Source organism: Squalius cephalus, assembly GCF_949319135.1.
Source record: "Squalius cephalus genome assembly, chromosome: 7".
NCBI lineage: Eukaryota > Metazoa > Chordata > Actinopteri > Cypriniformes > Leuciscidae > Squalius > Squalius cephalus.
Genome location: NC_137128.1, coordinates 26,637,691 through 26,651,397, shown reverse-complemented (window position 1 = coordinate 26,651,397; position 13,707 = coordinate 26,637,691). Strand labels below are relative to the sequence as shown.

The 13,707-nt window shown below is 38.6% G+C and overlaps 2 protein-coding genes across 6 annotated transcripts in view; both read right to left on the bottom strand.

The window, feature by feature from the left end:
* Positions 1-2,526, bottom strand: part of pik3r2 (phosphoinositide-3-kinase, regulatory subunit 2 (beta)) — a 34,716-nt gene extending 32,190 nt beyond the window's left edge. The window contains exon 1 of one of the 2 annotated variants that reach the window (XM_079877057.1): positions 2,183-2,526. The gene's annotated coding sequence lies outside the window, so the exon portion shown is untranslated. The remainder of the gene's footprint in view (positions 1-2,182) is intronic. The other variant, XM_079877058.1, reaches the window with a different exon arrangement.
* Positions 2,527-3,253: 727 nt separating this feature from the next.
* mast3a (microtubule associated serine/threonine kinase 3a) overlaps positions 3,254-13,707 on the bottom strand; it is a 33,339-nt gene continuing 22,885 nt past the window's right edge. For all 4 annotated transcript variants that reach the window (XM_079877054.1, XM_079877056.1, XM_079877053.1 and 1 more), the window contains 15 exons: positions 13,217-13,425; positions 12,956-13,094; positions 12,728-12,860; positions 10,997-11,162; positions 10,651-10,752; positions 10,281-10,403; positions 10,088-10,191; positions 9,791-9,966; positions 8,702-8,826; positions 8,380-8,577; positions 7,874-8,100; positions 6,227-6,349; positions 5,986-6,122; positions 5,718-5,896; positions 3,254-5,323 (listed from right to left, as the gene is read on the bottom strand). In XM_079877054.1, coding sequence (XP_079733180.1) covers positions 4,524-5,323; positions 5,718-5,896; positions 5,986-6,122; positions 6,227-6,349; positions 7,874-8,100; positions 8,380-8,577; positions 8,702-8,826; positions 9,791-9,966; positions 10,088-10,191; positions 10,281-10,403; positions 10,651-10,752; positions 10,997-11,162; positions 12,728-12,860; positions 12,956-13,094; positions 13,217-13,425 — 2,941 coding nt within the window. In that variant the 3' untranslated portion in view covers positions 3,254-4,523. The remainder of the gene's footprint in view (positions 5,324-5,717; positions 5,897-5,985; positions 6,123-6,226; positions 6,350-7,873; positions 8,101-8,379; positions 8,578-8,701; positions 8,827-9,790; positions 9,967-10,087; positions 10,192-10,280; positions 10,404-10,650; positions 10,753-10,996; positions 11,163-12,727; positions 12,861-12,955; positions 13,095-13,216; positions 13,426-13,707) is intronic.

Here is a 13,707-nt window from a genome sequence, read left to right as displayed (position 1 = left end):
AACGGCATGCGGAACATACCCTCTGGATATAGGACAGGATAGAATAGGATAAGGACAACGTTGCTAATTAAAGTTGAAGTGTGCCTTTATTTTACAATACTTTCTCAAGTTAATGTGCAGTCAATTTGAAGTAAGCCATTTGCATGTTCATTCCTATGAAAAATGTAAACACTGTGGTGCTTTCAAAACATTGCTCTCTTTGTGCGAGCATCCTGACCAGCCCGTCCCATTAACCACACTCGTCCCATTAATGGTGGATGAGAGGGAAAATGATTTCTACCTCACATTTGTTGTATTGTCATTAAGTATTAAAATGTTTTCACCTATAATTTTTATTTGCATTGAAAAATATCTAGAAATGTTTTATGCTATTTTAAGGATATTTGACAAGTTATTTAAGAGTAACCTAAATCACGATGAAACAAAAGTAGCGACAAATCTTTTCTTTCTTATTGTGACGTCCATTTGAGTGCAACGGATTATTGACAAAGAAAAAAAAAAAGTAGGGTGGGGTTTGGGGCTTGGTTCTATCCATGTGGGCGTTGCACTCAAAAATGAATGCGAGCTTGCTGTCATTTGTGGTGTGAAGCTGGTTCCTGTCACATGACCTGCGGTGCGCTTGCAGCATTCTGAAAGTTCTCGCGTCTTGCGTATGATACGCCGTTCTAAAAACACGGTGCTCAAGTTAAAATAAGTTCAACTTTTAAAAGACGTGCACCCCATCCACTGCCCACATCTGTGTGAACCGGCCATATTGGTTTTTGATTTTCATAGAAGCCACACTGCAGGACTGTGGCCCCAAATAAGGTAAAATTTGATCGCAATGGTCATTAATCAGCTGTTGGCGAACACGTCAAACTAGCGATCAAAGACTACAGATTTTAGCCTAAAGCCGGGTGCACACTGTGCGATTTTGACCACGATTTGGCCGTCTGAGACAATTTTGGCAAATCCTAAAAGAATCCTCTGATCCTTGGCTAAAATCTAAAGTCTTTGATCGTTAGTTTGGCGTGTTCACCGACAGCCGATTAATGATGATTGCGATCAAATTTTACGTCTGACGAAATTCTGGCAGTGTCAGAACAGAAGATTTGGCTCACAGTCCTGCAGTGTGACTTCTACGACGGCCGTCAAATTGTCTTCATTTTTCCAAGACAATTATGACCAAAATAGATTTATTTGTAGCCACCATTTCAATCTCGCGTGTAAATGCAGCTCATATCACCGAACGTGTCATTGATTGATGATGTAAAACTCCGGACAACTTTTTTTGCGTGCGTCCGTTTTTAACGCGCCTTGACTGTAGTACAGTCTGAAATGACAACTGAGATCTTACAGTGTGACAGGGCTTAAGGCGAGGATCACGTTTGTACAGTCTGACAAGCAACAATCGTAAAGGACTATTATAAATCGCACAGTGTGCACCCGGCTTAAAAGCAGAGGAATCTTAGGATTTGTCTCAGACGGCCAAATCGTGGCCAGAATCGTAAGTCTGACGCGATCGACGCACAGACTCAACCCCAGTGGAACAGAGCGGCAGAGCTTTACCCTCCCGGATCCAGCTCCAGCTCCACTCCGTGTTTTCATTTCTCACTTCATTTCGCACAATCCTGAGAGAAACTCGCTCTGAGACAAACTGTGAAAAAATCCCCGTGCTAATAATAAATAATAATAAAAAACACTACCACCATTAGCTAGAACTAACTGCTGTTGTGGAATATAAGCGTCGAATATAAGCAGTGTCTAAAAAAATGGACACTTCAAATTGAGAGAACCATCAAAATTTGCTATAAAACTTCAGTTTGTGGAATAAATACTTCAGAAACTGCTCGAGCACTATGAAGGCTCAGTCATTGTCACGCGCTGAAGCTCTTGCAGGCTGTTAATGTTAACTGTGTATGCTGCCTTGAACACACAAGGCGAACATGCATGTGCATCTTGCAAACCTAACGCATATCGGTTTGCACATTTCTGTCGCCCACTAAATCCGAGATTTTAGCAAACGGCTATCCCGAAATTTTGCAAAGAAATAAAACGTTGGCTTATCGTTAGAAGCATATTCTATGCTATAGATGCACACTTCGTGTCTTTTCCACCATTTCCCCACATTTGGAAACTGCTAGCTAGCCTTTCAGTTTAGTAGACTACAGTAACGCAATGTGCAAAACTTGGGAAAACTTACCCGTGGCAAGTCGTAGCAAAGGCTTTGACGGTTTTCTTTCGCGCGTGCGAATTAAATGTGCGATCTTTAACACTCAGATGGACTTACGTTTTTAACTTCCATCCACTCCCCCAGCAGAGTACAGGATTGATATCATTTTCCTTTTCATTCCGCACGAATCTTTTCAACTTGCCGAACTGCCATTTTCCAGCACAGCACAAAACGGGGCAGGACTGCGTGAGAACTAATGAAAGCTCGACGGAAAATAGCGGAATAAGCCGAAAACGTCCGAAACAGTAAATCTCGTTTAACACATGAAGCGTTCCACATTCTTGCGCTCCCTATTGCGCCATACTGCTGTAGTTAGGCAGGGTAGTGTAAAAAAAAAAAACGTTCAGATTTTTTTTTAGATGTACTAGTGATAAAAAAATAAAAAAATAAAACATCTCCAATTACGCTATTCTTCGAAATGGCCACTAGTTTTGTTATCGTTTAGGAGAGTAGTACTGAGACATTTCAAAATCAGCATTAAAACATTCTGATTTATGTAACTCAGCAAGCAATATATAAAATGTATTCAAACATTGAAAAGTTTGGAGTCAGTAATTTTGTTTTAAAATAAATAATTTTATTTAGCAAGGATGCATTAAATTGTGTAAAAAAAAAAAAAAATCAATTTCTAATTTATTTGTATTTTTAATTCTTCATCAAAGAATCCTGAAAACAGTTTTTACAGACCCCAAACTTTCAAACGGTAGAGTATTTTGATCGATCCTTGAGGCAATAGATATACCAGAGGCCAGTAACACTTTAGTAGAAAACCTATTCACAGTCACAACAGGAAAAGCACTGACACTGAAATGATTATCAGCAATTATGTACACATTTAATCAGTTAAATCCAAACTTTACAAATGCAGTTGTGGGTGAATTGATTTAGTTTGAGAGTCTATGATCTTTTTGAGTCCTTTAAATCAGGTTGTGTTAATAACAAAAAAATGATTACAGAGAACTTCTACTTAAAAAAAAAGAACAGTACCATACAAAAAATATGAAGGTAGTGTGTGAACTCGAGGAAATAGTGCCACATTAATCTGAGATACAGAAAAAGAGAAAGACAGACAAGTCAGACTGGGAGTGCAAGTTATAATTCACAAGTATCTGAACTTCTGTCTCTATAGTTCTGATTAATGAATCAGGAAGCAATCCAGTTTAACCAAACCATTGCACAAAAAAAAGCTCATGTTACAAGTGAAGTAACAATGATTTCTGCCATTTCTTTCCACGCAAACAAGCAGATGACAACACCGCAGAAGGCTATCAGGCAGATTAAATCTATGACATTTATATAGGGTAGTCACAAAAACAAAGCCATATGGCTGTTGTGTGAATTCAAGAGAAAAGACATTTCCACAAGTCAGACTTCAAAACACTGAGACAGAAAACCACCATTTGTTAAAGGTTACATAGGTCAAATGATTTCAGTTGTACAACACTGCTACACCAGATCCAAAATATTATAAATAAAAAGGTATTACCAAATTAGTATTTGTAAGCCAATTTGTTCTTTCCAAGTAATGAGAAAAAGTACACTCAGGTAAACATGATACACCACAACGCCAACATTGGCTGAATGGCTTCTTAAAATTCATTATTTAGGTGCTGGAATAATATTGGGAACACAAGATTCATTTCCTGTACATCCGAGTTTGACAAAATGGAACTCAACATATAACTACATTTTGTTGACCAGATAGACATTATATGATACTGATATTTATGAGAATGAAAAAAAACAAAAACAACAACAGTAACTGAACCTCAGCAGGACCACATATGTGCAAATTCTCAGAAAGCGATCCTACTGTATGACCTTTCTATTCCTGTCTCGTGTAAAAGAAAATACAATAAATAAAAAAAATTCAAAATCTACAAAAGTTCACTGTGCTACCTGGTAAAACTAATTTTATGGGATAGTAAAATTCACCATTTACTCACCCTTATGGCATGCCAAACCTGTATGACTTTCTTCGGTGGAACAGAAATATTTTGTTTCAAGAAAGTTTAAACAGTTTCTGGAAGTCAGTAGGGTCCAAAACAACATTGAGACAATTTCCCAAAGATCTTCTTTTATGTCCCACAAAAGAAAGAAAATCATACAGGCTTGGAACAACACGAGGAACAACAGAATTTTCCATTTTGGGTGAACTATCCCATTAAAAGACAGTTTGGCAGGTGAATGACTCCTAACTTATGAATAAATGATACTAAACAAAGACTTTGTCTTTTCTCTGAGTATGTTTCAAATGATCATGGAAGCACCTGTACATCGGAGTCTCACAGTTTTCTGGACATATCTAAGGCTAACACCCATCCTCTTGTTTCTTCTGTTCTTTTAGCCTGGATCCAAGCTCATTGGTCTTCCTCTCTGAATTCTCTGAGCTTCCCTCAGCCTGCGTTTCGCTGATCCATGCCACTTTGAAACGTGGATGAGATGGCACTGGTGTAGATGTTGCGATCTCCTTGTCATCAGAGTCATCAAAGCTGACCTCTTGAACGGCTTCCTGCTTTTTAAATGAATCTCGTCTTTCAGATAAGTTTAGCTTCCTCATAACCACACCGCCGGAGTCCCTCACTCGTTGACCAGCCATGTACAACCCTTGTCTAGCATGGTCCCCAACACACACAAAACCTGAGGCAATGTCACTAGCTTGTGACTCAAACCCTTCGGCCTCACACTGAGAACCCTCCACAGTGTGTCTTCGAATGGAGAAGGCCTTTTTGTCTCCATGTTGGGCACCGGAGAGCCTCTCAGATGACTGAACCCTTTTCAGCAGTGGTGAACGGGGCGATTCTGCACTGCGGGGACACACCGTCTGTCTCACGATGGTCGGTGGGGACATCATCTTATTATGAAATGAGTGGAGGTTTTTGGGAACTCCAGCGAGGGAAGATGGAGAACACTGCGGAGACAGAGGCTGAGAGGAGGGATTGCAGGCGAGGGGAGAGGGGGGAATACTGTTGCTGGACTTGCAGCGGCCTGCTTTGCTATAGCGAAGGCCAATCTTGGATCCCAAAACGTGAAGGGAACTTGGTCGACTTTGAGGGATGGGTGAATTTGGAGAGCTTGAGCAGGGTGAGGAACTCTGTGGAGAGTTTGAATCTGTGGAGAGAGTACAAGCAATGCCAATCAATCACAGACTACTTGAAAAATATCAATGATAAAGTCCTTCTTTATTTTTATTCATCAGTAGAAGAATGTAAAGACAATTTATTTTGGAGCTCTTAATGCTCCACCAATACACTATCACACAGTGGAAAAATCTTAGAAATTTGATATATAGCCTGCACTACAAACAAAAGTTTTTCAAATATTAATGAGCAGTGAAGCAGTTTGTTAAATTTTCTTAAGAAATAATATTTAAAAAAATCATGCCAAACTAATTTTTTCTAGAATTTGAAACCTTGAATGAGGCGTTTTTCTTTGAGGCGCAACTAATTACAAGCCGTAGCATATAAAGGCTGGATCTGACAGAGAGAGACAGACTGAGTCATACCACATGACAGGTCCGGAGCTGGGCTTCTGCATGGGGTGTTGGGCCCAGGAGACAGGCTTGGAGTTGGAGAGTCAGACAGGCTGTCGTTAGGAGAGTGCTGAAACCCCGCAGAGAAACTGCGACTGTTCTGAATCCCTGGACTGTGTTTGGGCAGCTTCTTCAAAAGGTTACGCCGTTTGCTGGAAAAGTTATGATATAAAAGTTGGGCTTAAATTTCATGTAACAGGTTTAAAATGTTCCAGAAAATGCTATAAAACATCTTTCCAACCTGTCTTGACCATCTTTCCTTTTGCTCTTTTTACTGCGTCGTGCCATTTTCCCCTTTGAGCTGGTCTTTCTTGCAGGCCCGGTTTTAATGGACGTATTCTCAAGAGGAGTCGTCTGCAGAGTCACTTTACTGCCACTCTACAAGCAGAAAATCAAGAAATCAAGTATCTACTCCCATCCTTTTTTTTTTTTTTTAAAGCGAATGGGCCGCCTTCAATTCCAGATCTATTTGAGAATCTCACCTTCAGCAGAAGCTCCACCACTTCCGTGTGCACTAGACCCTGGATACACTCTCCATTCACATGAGTGATGAGGTCACCAGCCCTCAGTCCGGCCTCGTGAGCAGGGCTGCCGTCTTCAACGCTCTAAGTAAAAGGTAACACATAAAAGCACATTTAAATGAAATGTAATCTCTATACACTGGGTTCTCAATATGGCTAACCAAAGTGATGCACCGAAATGACTTTTTTAAAATTAGTTTTCACTTATGCCGAGTTCACACTGCACGATTTTCAAAGTACTTGGGTCACTGTTCTTTTCACACTGCACGACTATCTGGGGTAACATTCAGTTGCTGCTGTGTTCACACTGCACGATGGATCGGCGACAGGAGGTTTCACATTGCATGACTTTACAAAAGAAAGAATCGCCGACAACTTCTGTTTGGTCCGCAAACTAGGCCTACGTTTCACAACCAAACACACGCGAGAAGTGAACGCAAGATCACACATGTGTGAGACCGGAGTTCTCGCACGATACTGAAAATGTTATTAAAAATGATAGCCTGCCAGAAGATTGCGATCCAAATTGTCTGTGCGCTGATTTGGTTAAAAAAAAGATTTTGTAGGAAGAAATGGTTGGGGAGAAACGAGGGAGCAAGGACTCGAGGGAGTGCATTCTGCAAAGAGAGTTGGGGGGCTAAATACAGAATTTTGCAATGTGCTGCTGGTCAAGCAAATGTTTCTGCTTTGTTTCTGTTTGATATAATTGTAAATATATCTATTAAAATACTGATAATCTGGTCTATAACTCCTCCCCAAACATCCCGCTGTCCTGTTTCTTGCTCTCTCATTGGCTGTAGGTCATCGCCTATGTAGTTTTCAGTCAGAACACATTCACACAGCAGGATTTTGAATCGCCGACAGGTCCAGATCTTTAGCATGCCAATTATCTCACGGGCGTTGGCGACTCATCGGCGATTCTCTCAGATCGCGTCTTTCATCATTCACACTGCGTGATTGTCACTCACGTGAACGAGCACCGATTTGCCAATGATTTCGGGCATTTACCGACGATCTCACAAAACCTTGTCGGCAAGCGAAAATCTGGCCTAAAATCGTTCAATGTGAACTAGGCATTCACTGAAAAAGTTTACTTAATAATAATCAATCAATTAATCAAATTGATTTAATAATCAACTGAGTAGAATCTAATCATTTTAACAGCACATAAGGTAGCTATTATATCAACTTTTAATAATACACAGTATTAATTTGTTGAAATATAAACATTTAAACTGTGGCTGAAATAAAAATTTGTTTTCATGACAGATTTCTTCAGATTTACTGTGATTACTGCATGGTAGGCACTACAAAATGAAGATTAAAGGCAAATTGATATTGTTAACCCAGCCCTACCATCTATGCAGCTTATGTTTAAATGTTGTAGGTTATCCATGTTGTGTGCACACTGCACAAACTAGACACTGATACAGCAAAACGCGCCATTGGAGAAGCATGATTAAACGTGATTTTGGCCCTCCCAAATTGTTTCGGACAAACATTTTAAATAATTTGTAGTCAAGTATTTTCGGGTGCTGAAGTTTTGGCACATCACTAGTTGTTAATGGAATAAAATGGAATGATTCACACTACATTCATAATACCCACCCAGACCATGTGGTGCACTGTGTAGACATCTGTGTCGCCCATGTAGACCCGAATGGCACGGAGCGCAAAGCCGTACTTCCTCCCAGAGCTGTGGATGACCACAGGAGGACGAAGACTGCATACGCTGAGAGAGAGGTCACGGTTGGGGGAAGAGTCCCGAGATGAAGGGTTGGATGAGAGGGAGTGTGAAGACATGGGGCTTGTCTGGAGCCCACCAGGGATGTCATCTATGCCGATAAAGGATCATATATAAATGAAACGCCTCATAATATCTGCAATATCCACATTATTGTACTAAATATCTAACACAGTTTATTTATGTCAAGTAATGTTTCACTTTCATCTTTGTCAATAAGCGCTCTGTTCCTCTCAACTGTTCATTGTTCTCTTGAAACCACCTGCTTCACTTGTTTATTGTTTTAGTCACATGAATTTCAGTTGCCTTCAATGTGATGGTATCACATGATGGTACATCATCTACATGAACACATCTGAGCTCCCTTTACCTGCTGTGATGATGAGGGAAAGGCCAGACACAGATGCAGACTTGGGGACTTTGCATGTAAATGGTGGTCGTGGCTTCTCGGGGGTCTCCTGCTGGAGCCCGAGGCGACGTGAACCCTTGTGGTCCCTGCGATTAGTAGGTCTTGTTCCAGTGGAATTGCTGCGTAGACGAATTCGCTGGAGATTTGAGACAAGACATTCTAAAAGGAAACAAATATATAAGAAAACTCAAAATTGAGAAGGGGCATTTACAGACTGACCAATTCAAAAGCTGTCCTTTAATTTCACCTAAAGTCAGATTCATATGCATAAAAAAATTGTTACCCTCATCCTCAGGAAAGGCAAAGTGTGGCATGGCCTCCAGGCTCTGAGTGCTGTTTAAAATAAGAGGACTACTGCCCCTATCAGGCTGAGATGAACTGGATGATGCTCTCGGCCTCGGACTTGGACTGAGTGAGAAGAGATATTACAAACTTTGACTTTAAGCAACTCAACAGCATTTTAAAAATAACCATTTTTACATATTTCTTAGTATTTATTTTATAATTCACTAAACCCCTTGGGCACATTTTTATTGCTTGTAAAAATAAAAAAATTGTGTTTTATATATATATATATATAAAAAAAAAAATATATATATACATATATAAAAAAAAAATATATATATATATATAGATATATATCATTATCATCACCAGTTGTTATACATTTTACTAATATTTTGAATTATATTTTTATTTTCACATTGATTTTAGTTTAATTTTTAGTAATTTTGTTACTGTGGTTTTGTCATTTCTTTTAGTTTTTTTTTTTTTTTTAAAGAAATCTATACATAAAAAAAAAATTAAGTTTTAGTTTTATTTCAGTTATTTATTTTAGTACTTCATCTTAATCTTATTTCAGTTAGTTGCCAAATGTCACTTTTCTTATTTTTGTTTAGTTTAGTATAGTAAATCTAAAAATCTACTATTAATATTTTATTTCAGCTTTATTTTAATTAACAAAAATGTTTTTTTTATTTTTTTATTGTTCTAGTTAATGATAACAACACTGTTCATCACATCACATGTTACATGTGAAGTTCAGTCATCAATTTGTAGATTAAAACTTATTTAGCATTTTTGATTCAGTTCTGTTGAGAAATAATAATAATAATAATAATAATAATAATAATAATAATAATAAAAAAATGTACATTTAAATTAGTGGTTATAATTATTTGATTTTCTAATTCCATTGCGATTAATGAACCTAAAGTAGAGTGCATTGCATTGTTAGTATTATAGCATTCCTTGCAAGCTTTTTCAGGAACTCTATGCATACCCAATATGTCTGCAACATACAAACAATATATACTGGAGAAATAGAATGTCGTGTGTCAGTAACCTATTCCATGCACAGCCTTGTGCTCACCTCCACCTGAGGGCATCCTGCTTCCTGTCGCTACTTGCAAGCTGTCTGGGGGTTTCTACTGGAGACAGCAATGAATGACCATCCCACCGGTCCTCCTTCTCCTCACTGCAGCTCCGCTCAGAGGAGGACAGGCTCAAGTTAGAAGGAGAAGCCAGCTGCTCAGAGCTACTGTACACCTAGTTCACATGACAAAAACAAGTCATCTGTGTTAAATGTCTCAGTCTGCCATGAGAACAAAATATAACTGACTGACAGGCCTCACTAAAAGACAATGTTGTGCACATTCAGCTATTTCACCTTGCTGAAGCGATGCGAGCAGGAAGAGAACTTGATATCCTGATAAGATTCATCATCGTTTGTCTCATCGTCCTCCTCAGAGTGTTGGTAACGGTCAGAGCGTGCTGGACAGCAGATTAATAGAAACTTAAGTTGCATCTACATTATATTTATGATTCAGCAGATGTCATAAAAGAGCAAGGGAGCCACCTACTGTCGAAGTAGCTTGTGTCATCCTCAGTTTCAAGCTGTGGAATAAACTCAGCTTTTTGTCTTAGCAGTCCACTCCAGTCCAGACCATGGAAGAAGACGTGATGTTTGACCTCTGCTGCACCTCCTGTAGGTCATACCACACGATTCAATGCTGGCTATATTATGGCAACTTTTTAATTTTATTAACAGCAGTTTTGTTAAAGTGAAAAAAAAAAAAACTAAATAGAAGTATTTTGTTTAAAAAATTTAATAACTATTAAAAAATAAAATAAAATGTAAAATATAAATAAATATTATAATAGTATATAAATAATATTAAAATAACACTGATAAACAGGCATTTATCGGGGCTAAACAGGCAAAACACCAACCTGTTCCCAAGCGCTCCAAGGGACTTTGTCTCAGCAGTTTTGTGATTAGGTCTTGAGACTCAGCAGGTAATGTATCATCACCCTCTGGCCACTCGATTTCATCTATGCAGTGACAGAGATAAGGACACACACACAACATTAACTAAAGGACTGCAAGGAGGTTACGTTACGTACTGTCCCAAGTCAAAAATGCCCACACACCCACAAGTTCTTTTGATATTTTGATTCCTAGATAAAACTCAGGTTATATAGGGAAATGGGAGCTTTTCCCACTCATTTAATCATCCACCAGGCAGAAATCTTATCAATTATAATTTAATACGCAGGGTTAGGGATCGATCCTTACCACTGACCACCTGGCCAAAGAGCTCTTCTGGTGTGTCTCCAAAGAATGGCACACAACCCACCAGGAACTCATACAGGATAATGCCCATGGCCCACCAGTCCACAGGTTTCCCATAACCTTGCCTCAGGATCACCTCTGGTGCAATGTACTCTGGAGTGCCACAGACCTAGAAAACATCAGAGGAAAATATTGTCATCATTTCTATCTGCCATGAGACACAAAATGAGATTGGAAAAGGAGAACGTCTAAGCAATCCTCTATCATGTATCAAAAGGGAATGGTAATTTTCACTGGTACCATTACAGTAAAAAAAAAGTACAATAAAAGTACAATAAAAGTCAAATGTCATCTGAAGCCATTTAATAGTTGGTGTGAAAAAACATCACTAATTTAAGTTTGTAATTCACTCAAAATTGTCGTCTTCATCACACAACTTGAAAATCTCATTTTATATTTAAACTTGACATGAGAGGTTATGTTGCATCTTGTGAGCGATCAGAACATTGCAAATTTGAATATACTTGGCCACAAATTAAATTTGAGAAATACAGCAATAGGAAAGATTACAAAATTGAATAATGACTTAAATTTCACACAAATTCTGTTTCCAACACAAAGCTATCATATGAAATTTTAAACAAAAACAGAAATGTATATTGCTGTTTTGTCCTTTCTGGAATGAAAAATAAAATAAATAAAATAAAAATCAGTAACTAATCTAAGGCATTACTTGTTCAAAATCTTCCATTCCCCTTAACCCAAATCTCATTTTAAAGGGGTGGTATAATTCCCTTTTCACAAGATGTAAAATAAGTCTTTGATGTCCCCAGAGTGTGTATGTGAAGTTTTAGCTCAAAATACCCCAGATGAGGGTGAGCAAAAACGCACCGTTTTGTGTGTGTCCCTTTAAATGCAAATGAGCTGCTGCTACCAGCACAGAGGGCGGAGCTTCAACAGCTTGCACTCACACAGACATGCACTGAAAATTTCAAAAACTTTTAGCCTTTTATGTTCAAATCGGATTCAGACAATGATGGAGAGAATCAAGAAGTGGCAACATGTAGAATGCAACAGGACATTTCTGAATGGTTAGTTGATGAATTTATGTAGCTTATGTGTAGTTATCTTCTAGTCATTGATTAGCATATTCTGACTTGATAATCTATAAATTGTGTTCCAGGGGCGGGGTTCATGTAAATTTTAGGGTTGATGATGTCACTACCGGGAGGAATGTTGTGTAGTCCCTATCAGCCGTTTGTTGTAGTCCTAAAAAAGCAATTTCTTTACAAGCAAATATCTCCCTTTGCTTTGAACTTTGAGCATTGTAACTTTGCAGATGTTTTTTAGCTCAAACAGCAACATTACACACTAACTAAAGTTAAAAAAGTGAAATCATAATCAACCACCCCTTTAAAATGCAGTTTTGTCCTTTCTGGAACTTGGCAGTAAAAAAATTATATAAAATAAAATTTGAAAATGCCATTATTCCCTCTTTTTAAAGTAATTTCACCCTTTTTTCCAGCTGTTTTTCCCCTTTATTGATTTGGCAGTCAATTAAAGTAAAATAAAATAGTTGCTTAGACATTTTGCTGAATGGAAGTTTTGTTTTATGGAAGAAATAAAAAAAATATGGGGTAGAAATTACTCAAACAAATGAAGACAAAACTAGCCTTTTAATGTGAACACTTAAAACTAGTAAAACTTAAAAACTGCATGTATGGGTAGACTGACCTGTTTATCAATGAACTCTCTTGTGTCTTTCTCCATGTGCTCCTCATACAGGTTTGTGGTCATGTTCATTAAACCGATTTTAGACAAACCAAAGTCAGTCAGTTTAATGTGCCCCATTGATGTAATGAGTAGGCTGAAGACAGGAAACAAACACTGTGAAAGCAATATTCTCAGGATGTGGAGTCATGCGTAACTGCAGGCTTGCATCAGATTCAGAGTAGCTCTTACTTGTCAGGTTTGAGATCCCTGTGCACAATGCCATAATTATGAAGATACTCTAGTGCCAGAACTGTCTCTGCAAAGTACATTCTGGTCATGTCCACTGGCAAGGGACCCATATTCTTCAGCAAATTTGCACAGTCTCCACCTGCAAAGAGAATTTCATATTAAAACATTACAGCTGCAGAATCAGATAGTACACAAGAAATGATGCATATATGTGTCATAAGATTAGACCAAGAAAAACAATGCATCACTCTTCTGACTCACCCTCTACATACTCCATGACCATGCAGAGGTGCCGTCTTGTCTCAAAAGAGCAAAACATGCTGACCACAAAAGGATTCTCTGCAAATGTCAGAATGTCACGCTCCACAAACACCTGCTGGATCTGGTTCCTCAGGATCAAGTTCTGCCGGTTGATCTTCTTCATGGCAAACCTCTGCCGTGTCCCACGGTGCCTTACCAGGTACACAGCCCTGCGAGTCAATGCTAAAATCAGGATCAAGGCTGATTGATATTCTTAAGGCTGGAACACACTACACAAAATTTTGTGTGTTTACACTTGGCATGTTTAGTTTGATTAACCAAACCCTGGTGTGATTGCCTACCACATTAATGCAGGTTCATTTAAATTAGTGTAAACGCTGCCATCCGAACCCTGGTGCACACAAACAAGAGGACCGAGACCACTGAAAAGATGGGTCTCGGTTAGCTTCCAAATGAAATCTGGTGCGGTTCGAATTATATACGAATGCAAC